The sequence below is a fragment of the Cricetulus griseus genome, chromosome 5, assembly GCF_003668045.3.
Source record: "Cricetulus griseus strain 17A/GY chromosome 5, alternate assembly CriGri-PICRH-1.0, whole genome shotgun sequence".
Taxonomy (NCBI): Eukaryota; Metazoa; Chordata; class Mammalia; order Rodentia; family Cricetidae; genus Cricetulus; species Cricetulus griseus.
Window position 1 is genome coordinate 117,565,136 of NC_048598.1, and position 8,939 is coordinate 117,574,074.

Below are 8,939 nucleotides of genomic sequence, written 5' to 3' on the forward strand. Positions count from 1 at the left end.
TTTGTTTTGAGACAGGGTTTCTCCATGTAACAGTCCTGTAACTTGCTCTGTAGACCAGGCTGGCCTGGAATCACAGAGATCTGCCTGCCTCTGCCTCCCCAGCACTGGAATTAAAGGTGTGTGACACTGTACCTGGCTCAAAGCCACGATTCATTCATTCTTTCTTTCCTTCCTTCCTTCCTTCCTTCCTTCCTTCCTTCCTTCCTTCCTTCCTTTTGGTTTTTTGAGAGAGGGTCTCTGTGTAACAGCCCTGGCTATCCTAGAACTTGCTCAGTAGACCAGGCTGGCCTTGAACTCCCAGAGATCTGCCTGCCTCTGCTTCCCAAGTGCTGGGAATAAAGGCATGCACCACCACTGCAATTCTTAAATAGCAAACATAGCTTGCATTTATTTAAAAACCGCTTAGACCTGGCACCTGCATGCCTTCTCTGTCACAACTGTCAACACTAGCCCTTGCTGATACCTTGGTTCTAAGTAACAGAAGCTTTGTATGAAGTGAACGGGATAAAAAAACAGCAGCAAATTACTTCTTAAGACAAATTCTTGGTTATGCATTTAAAGCACATGTTTGAGATTATTTTAGTATAAAATTATTCTATTACACACAGCCTTCTTGACAGAGTTAAACAGATTCATGAATGACACCTTGTAAACCAGAGATCAACTACCAGCTGACTACAGGAAGACTACAAAGGCAACACTAGCACAGAAGAGAGTGGAACTCATTGCACTTCAGGTATAGTTAACCAGGGAAAGCTTTGCCCTAGGAAGGGAGACCTTACCATTCTGACATGTTCTCATCAGAGCCCTGCTTCTGTTCCTCGGCTTCACACTCCATCCTTTCCTTCCTTCCTGTTTTGCTTAGGAAAGTCCTATTTTCTGCTGCTTCACACAGCCCATTGCCTGAGGAGGTCCAGGGCGTGTTCTCCTTCCAGCGGGACAAACGCTGCTTCTTGGCAGACTTGAACCTGCAGCCTCTCTCATAGCTCCAGTCGGACACTTTCAGCTTCTGCTGAAGGCTGGCAGCCACCTCTGACGTCACTCTCTTCACCTTCCGGCGGCGCCTGAGCGGTCGGCAAGGTGCATTTTCCGTGAAGGAGTCAGATTCATGCCAAGAATGTTGCTTACTCCTAATGATGGCACTGAGAGCTGGGTGCCGTTTGGTCACCATTGTGTCATCAGAGTCACTGAAATTGGTTAGCGGAGCCACTTCTCGGCAGTCCTTGGTGGCCTCATCCAGACTTGACTCTGAGGCTTCGCTGAAGCAGCAGGCATGCTCAGCCAGGTGAGAGAAGTCAGACCTTCGCTTTCGGCCTCTGCGCTTCCGAAGCTGCCGCCTCTGCTGCCTGGGGCTCAGGGCCATCTCCTCCCACAGCTCACCAAGCTTATTCTGCTCAGATGTCTGCTCCAAGGCTGAGGCTAAGTCATGTACCAGCTCATCCATGAGGCCACATCTGCCAAAAAAAAAAAAGGAAAGAAAAAAAAAAAAAAAAAAGGAAGAAGAAGAAGAAAAGCTTGAACAGATAGACCAACCTGCTGATTTCCAATAATTTTATTGAGCACATAATGGCATTGTGGCTCCCAGCCTGGCTACAGAAAATAGACTCCTTTTATTCAGCTGCACTTACCACTCTGTTTCTAACATCCATGCACCCTTAAGTCACAAATATAAGGTGTCTGACCCTTGTCAAATACCTGAAATCAACATATTCAATGGCTCACCAAATGACAACTGGGAAATTAGCAAAAACAAACCTTCCTCTTTTCTACAATTAAATGTGTCCCTGGACTGCTTGCTCATGAGAAAGTGTCTCCCTAGAAAGGAACAGCACACCACAATTTCAACTCTATGGTAGAGGAAGGGAGCACCGGACAAGGTCCAGTCACAATAGAGGGCTAGCCAGTGGTGTGGGATACCTGCTAAAAATGCTTGTGGTAGGGAGGAGATCTGAGTGGCAGCTATTGGGAAGGCTTTTCAGTATTCATAGTCAGAGAATCTGTGGTTACCCAAGTGGGTACTCAGAATGAGGGGAAAAAAGAAAGCCCACATCTGGCACTACCAGGTACCAAATGCCACCTGGACGTTACTAGACACAGACTACTGTAGAATATGACAGTCGTTTACTATAATTATTATTGTAGTATAGGACTTTGAGACTACTCATCCCAATTATGTGCTTTAGTGCCAACAGCACTAAAGCAGGACACGAATGAAACTTAAATGGATATGCAGGATAAGCGTCTCCAAAATTTCTGGCTAGCAGAAGAAACCCTTTCAAGGTATGAGTAGCAGAGGCAATTTTTGAATTTTCCTTTTCAAAAGAATGTCTAATACCATCTGTACAACACCTAAACTTTGTATACTAAAATAGCACTTTCTCCCCAGCTCTAGGTAATCGAAAAGTACATCTCACCCATAATTAGCGCTTAAAGCTGAGCTCAGGCCAACTTCCCTTCATGCAATTTACATTTTGCAAAGGGCTTTCTAAAGATTGTTCTCACGGGGAGGGGGAGGTGTCCCTATGTCAACAAATCCAAAGGCAGGAAAAGTATTCTGGATTATGTGTCACAGCCGTGAGAGCAATGGGGCCACCTAGCTCCAAAAACTACCACCCAAACAAACTTCCTCGGAATGTCAAAAGCCTTACACATAAAAAGACCATTTCCCTTTAGCAACAGGTAGCAGTTTCAAATGCCAGGACTGGGGTTTGGAAGACAACTGTCCGTAAGCCTAAAGCAGATAAACAAGAGAGAACAGCAAATCTAGTCTCTAACAAAGAACTACAGCTTTGACACTCAGGCAGAACTGCAGAAACTTTAACGTGGGACAAGTGTACCAAAAAGTGTCCTCAGATGCTGGCGCGGAACCCTAGCGTCTCAAAGGGGACAGAGAGAGAACCCTGGTACACACCCACACCTCCAGTCTCTCTCTCTCGGGAGCATACCCTGGATACCCTGGTCTGAGTCACTCACGGGACGCTGGTGGGCCGCAAAGCAGCGAGCCAGTCTTCCGATCACTGACGAGAGGAGGGGAGGCAAGAGACAACTTCTCATCTGGATTCACCCGAGACAGGGGGTCAGTTGTCTAGGGCTGTCTCAAATCTCGTCCTAGTGACGATGCGGGGGAGGGAGGGTGTCACGGCACCGCCACCGCGGTGAGAAAAGCCGCCTTTCCGAGGACTCCCCACCACGCTCAGCCAGTCCTCAAGGGCCAGGGAGACCCCTGCTCGGGACACCAAGCCTGAGCTCTCGCTGTCGCAGAGGCCGCCCGACCCTCAGCGCCCAGGCTGGGGAGACGCGTCTAGAGCAACAAGGCCCCGCCACCCTCGGTCACACGCCGCAGCCCCGCAGTGTCCCGGGCCACCCCGCCGCAACCCGGAGCCCGGAACCCGGAGCCCGGAACCCGGAGCCCGCCCGGCGTGGGCCCAGCCTTACAGACATCCTTCCCCTCACCGGCTGCCGCAGCCGCTCGCACCCGGCGCCGCCTTCGGGGCCGAAGCTCCTAGCCCGGGTTTCCCTCTCTGACCTCATTTCCGGTCTGGGCCGGAGAGGTGGGGCTGCAACGCTAAGGGAGGGGCGGGCTATAAGGGAGGACACACGCCCGCCCTGCACTTCCGCCCTACGGTGCGCCCACTTCCGCTTCGCGGTGGGCGGGCCACCGGAAAACTAGGAAGTGGGGCTGGAGGCAAAGAAGGACAGTGTGGGTTAGTTTGGGGCGAGAAGCCCGTTAGGCCTGAGGCAAGACCTCTCTCCCTTAGGGTTGCTGACGTTAAGGGAAGTGGGTCACCTGCCTTCGCATTAAGTTACTCAAGATATATGAAAATGTAGGTGGCTTGAGCAGAAAAGCAAGTCATACTGCTTTATAGCTCAAAGCATAAAAGAAATATTAATAATCCCAATTCTAAGTGAATGAAAACGGCAGTAAGTGGAGAAGAGATAAATTCCCTGTGGAAGACATACGCTCTCCTGAAGCATAACCCGCTTCTCCTCGAGCTGTACATAGCAGCTTCCTTCTGAATAATGGGGTACTGAAAGGGACCTAAAAAGGAGTCACTTTATGGTGAAGAACCTAGCGAGCATTACCCTGGCTAGGATCACAATTAACATCAACAATTATGTTGATAGCACGACACTGATGTATAATGTAAATGACACTTGATGGTGCTTTCCTTCCAAAGCCCATAACCCCAGTCTAATCTCAAGAAAGAAAGGAAGGAAGGGAGAGGAGAGAGAGAGGAAATCGGTGAAAGCAAAAGTATTGGCCCAAGACCAAGCTCTCAGCACAGAGGAGATTCATTTGCCCCTGGGAGACAGAGAGCCAGGAATAAGAGACAAAGCAAGGAGATAGAGGATGAGGGAGATGGGGAAGGGGACAGGGATATTTGTCCTGGAGGGAAAAAGGACTGTCTCTGGATAGAGAGGAGACAGATGTGGCCCATAGGCAAATGGTGGTTTGTAAAAGTAAAACGGGAAGCCCCGTGTTTAATTTTAATTGGGCATATTAATTAGCTGAGCCAGAGGGGCTTTTGATTGCTGGACTTCAATACTTTGACAGCTGGATCTTGGTACTCAGTCTAAAGAGGTGGAAGTAGGCAAATAAGGGAATAGACCTTGGGGGCTAGCTTTAGGAATGTAATCTAAGGATTTTTTAGCAAGGCAGAGGGAATGGGGGAGAAGGGCAAGGCCTTCCAGAGCCATGCTTGCCACGCTCCAGCTGGCCAGAGTTCTTTCAATCAGACCAGCTATGGTTGAAAACTAGCCGGCAGAATGCCTCAGCAGAATTCCTCAAAACTGTTAAGGACATCAAAGATAAGAAACTGCCAAAGTTTAGAAGAGACTAAAGTGAAACACGACATCTACTAAATGCCATGTTTTATACTGGAAGGATACTGGAATAGAAAAAAAAAAGTATTATATGAAAAATAAATCTCGATAAAGGATAGATTTTAGGTAACAATAATAACGTAGTAAAAGTTGATTGATTACCTGGGTGTTCTAGTTTTATGTAAGCTTGACACAAGCTCAGGTCATATGAGATAGGGAAGGGGGAACCTCAATTAGGAAAACGCCTCCAGGGGGTTGGAGAGATGGCTCAGAGGTTAAGAGCACTCACTGCTCTTCCAGAGGTCCTGAGTTCAATTCCCAGCAACCACATGGTGGCTCACAACCATCCATTGTGAGATCTGGTGCCCTCTTCTTTCTGGTGTGCAGATATACATGGAAGCAGAATGTTGTATACATAGTAAATAAATAAAATCTATAAAAAGAAAAAGACCTGGCTATGGCCAAGCCTGTAGGGCATTTTCTTAATTAGTGATTGAGGGGGAGGATCCAGCCAATTGTGAGTGGTACCATCCCTGGGCAGGTAGCGCTGGGTTCTATGAGAAAGCAGGCTGCCATGAGGAGTAAGTCAGTAAGCAGCACCCACCCCACCCCACCCATGGCCTCTGCTCCTGTCTCCAGGTTTCTGACCTGTAAAGTTCCTGTCCTGATTTCCTTCAGTGATGAATAGTGCTGTGGAAGTGTAGGCCAAATAAAACCTTTCCTCCCCAAGTTGATTTGGTCAGGGTGTTTTGTCATAGAAATGGAAACTTTAGCTAAGACATTGGATATGGTGGAACATGCCTATTTGCCCAGCACTTGGAAGGTCAAGGAAGAAGAATTGCCAGTTTGGGGCCATTCTGAACTACATAGCAAGTTCCAGCCAGCATAGCAAGACCTGTGTAAAAAAATGTATTAATTATGATAAATGTACTATATAAGATGTAGACAAAGGAAACTGTAGCATCTTCATTATTTTTCTATAACCTAAAATTATTCCAAAATTAAAAGGTTTTTAAAAGCCGGGTGGTGGTTGCGCACACCTTTGATCCCAGCACTCGGGAGGCAGAGGCAGGCAGATCTCTGTGAGGCCAGCCTGGTCTAAAGAGTGAGTTTCATGACAGGCTCCAAATCTACAGAGAAATCCTGTCTCAACCCCACCGCCAAAAAGAGTCTTCTAAGACTTATTTTAAGGAAAAATTGAAATAAACTTTTTAAAATGTTAAATATGTAAGTTAATTTCTGCAGCATTCATTGAAGAAGACAGACAATGCTACTGCCTAAAAATAGAAGTACATGACAGGGATTTGTTAATGAAATCCTGGTACATCGATGAAACAGAATTCCTTGCAGCCTCTCAGAATTGAAATCATGACACTGGGTTACACTCAGTGGTACAGCATGTGCTTAGCAGGCACAAGGCCCTCAGTTCCATCCAAGCAATATAAATAAAAATTGATGTTGCAGGAGATTATTTGATGTCATGAAAAATTACTGAATTAAGCCAGGCATGGTGATGAATGCCTTTAATCCCAGCGCTGGGGAGTCAGAGGTAGGCAGATCTCTGTGCATTCGAGGCCAGCCCAGTCTGCATCAAAAATTCCAGGATTGTCAGAACTACGTAAAAAGAACCAAACTCAAAAACAAAGTTACTGATTTATGATTATATATATATATATATATATATATATATATATATGCATATTATGGTATTACATTTCAATAAAAAATGACCCTTAAAAAGGCAGAATTTGACTTTTCATATATAAAATAAATCAGTACTACAATTACATAAAAATAGGACCAGAATGTTATACTATATAACATTCCAAATGCTGGGTGCCATAGCACAGACTTTTAATCCCAGTATTCATTACACAGAGGCAGGCAGATCTCTGTGAGTTTGATATCAGCCTGGTCTACATAGAAAGTTCCTATGTAGACTAGCCAAGGCTACAAGGTGAAACCCTGTCTCAAAAAAAAAAATAGTTTTGTATAAATACCTGTATATCTCCAGTCTGTTGCTTTGTGGCTTTCCAGAACTGTCTGTCTGTAAACTGCTTGTGTAAAGAATTAGGAGAATGTGAGCTGGAGAAATGGCTGTGTGGTTAAAATCTTGCTGCACAAGTATGAGTTCAGATCTTTAGTCTTCACATAGTGGCCTGTTCTTGTATTTTCAATGCAAATTACAAGTATCTCAGGACTTGCTTAACAGCTGAAGTCACCCTCTGTACATACACACACATACACACACAGACATACAGACACACAGACACACACACAGACATACACACACACACACACACACACACACACACACACACACACACACACAAGATTGCCCACCAAGAGTTAGGGGAGATGACAAAGATAACAAATTTGGAGCCAGAGTGACACAGAGACTGATTAGCAAGAGAAGTCAAAAAAAGAAATGGGCCGGTGTGAAAATGGTTCATTCTGTTTTGGACTTGATGAATTTGTGGCTCTCACAGGGCAGGAGATATGGAAATATTCACCAGGTATGCACAGCCATCAGATCTCTGTTCTGCTCAAGTGAAAATCCTCTCCCACGGGTCTCATCTGTTCCTGAAGTGTCAGTTTCCTCCATCTACACTGAAAGCTCCCAAATGTCTTAAATTCAGCTTTAGTGTCTGCTTTCTGCTAGATGCTGTGTGTACACACTCCACCAGCACCTATAATTGAAGATGTCAAAATATAGTTTCTCCCATAGTTCCTATCAAATCTGTCCTTCTTTGGGGAAATGTCACTGCCACCAAGGCCCAAGGTCCAAAGCCTCTAAGTATTTCCAGTTCTTGCTTCTTCTTCCTCCTTCCTTTTCCTTCTATGTAGCCTGTTATTCAGTTAAAGCTGAGCCTCAGGTTGCCATTCTTACAGTGTTCTGCCATCCCAGTCATCCTTTTTGTTTGTTCTCTGCCATTGACAGGTAGTCACTCTGCTGAATGACACAACCGCCTTACTGGTCCTAGCACTTGTCACCCCTCCAGAAAAGCCATCTTTTGCTTGCACCACAGTGAACTTCCTAAAACATAATTTGGATCATGTCACTTCATCCATGGTCTACTGCCTCCTGGGTCATGCTTGAGCACGGCAAACCACTTGCGGCTTCCAGAACACCCTGGGGATTTGGGGGTGATTTAAAGGCTCAGAGCCAAAGTCACCTCCATGAGGACTTCTCCTTGCTTGCCCCCTTCTCTGCCCAACTCTCAGCATTTCCCAGAATCTTTATTACAGGGCTTTCTTCATTCAACTTCAAATTAGAGGCAATTATGAGCAAGTTCGCCTCCTGCAATTAAATCACTCAGCAAGCAAATATTTAGTGAGCCCCTTCATCCTCCCTGGCTCCTGGCTAAGCCCTGGAGATGTAAACAAAACAAAGCCTACTCCACCTCCTTTTTCATCATACTGGTGAGGCTCAGAGCTGTGTACACCATGCAGGTGCTTGATAGATTCATAAATCAAATAAGTATTTATTTACTAAATGCTAAACCAGGAAATTAGAAGCACTTGCCACAACCCTAAGAGAAATTGTTAATGAAAACTCCATCTTTGTGAAAAGATGGAAGCCATGAGCAGAGATTCAGGATGAAAGAGCTAAGGAGGATGCTCATTTGCTACAGTTGTTGTCTAGCACGAATGAAGTCCCAGATCCCATCTCTAGAACCGCACCAAACTGGTGTAGCAGCACATGACTGAAGCCCCCAGGCTCAGGAGGTAGAGGCAGGAGGATTAGAAGTTCACAGTCATCCTTGGCTACATAGAAGCAAGCCTGGGATATTTGAGACTCTGTCTGTAGGAAGAGAAGAAAGAGAAGACCAAGTGGAGAGAGAAGGGGAACAGAAGTAGGGAGGAGGAAGGGGGAGAAGAGAGCAGAGACTGTCTCGCTGCCTCCCCAGCCTAGTCACAGTCACAGCTCTCGGCTGTGTCTGCATGCAGCTGGCTCTGTAAACATTGGACGACTGAATGCTTCATCCTTTCTTTGCCACCATTCTTTTTTCTTTTCCCACATTTCCAGCTCAGATCTCTAAACTAATCCCAGACACCCACGAAATTTTCCAGAAGTTTATTGTTATTCTCGTTTGCAGCAACCAAAGAGGGCA

The 8,939-nt window shown here is 45.9% G+C and overlaps 1 protein-coding gene across 18 annotated transcripts in view; it reads right to left on the reverse strand.

Annotated features, from left to right (window-relative positions):
• Gpatch2l (G-patch domain containing 2 like) overlaps positions 1 to 3,557 on the reverse strand; it is a 52,338-nt gene extending 48,781 nt beyond the window's left edge. For 15 of the 18 annotated variants that reach the window (XR_003485966.2, XR_003485967.2, XR_004770034.1 and 12 more), the window contains exons 1-2: positions 3,454 to 3,557; positions 783 to 1,454 (exon numbers count right to left, since the gene is read on the reverse strand). Coding sequence is in view for 12 of the 18 variants with exons in the window: in XM_027418585.2 (XP_027274386.1) it covers positions 783 to 1,444 (662 nt within the window). In the remaining 6 variants the exon portion in view is untranslated. Of the gene's footprint in view, positions 1 to 782; positions 1,455 to 2,973; positions 3,384 to 3,435 lie in introns of those variants that run through there. The other 3 variants (XM_035444976.1, XM_035444974.1, XM_035444975.1) reach the window with 3 other exon arrangements.
• Positions 3,558 to 8,939: the final 5,382 nt, after the last annotated feature.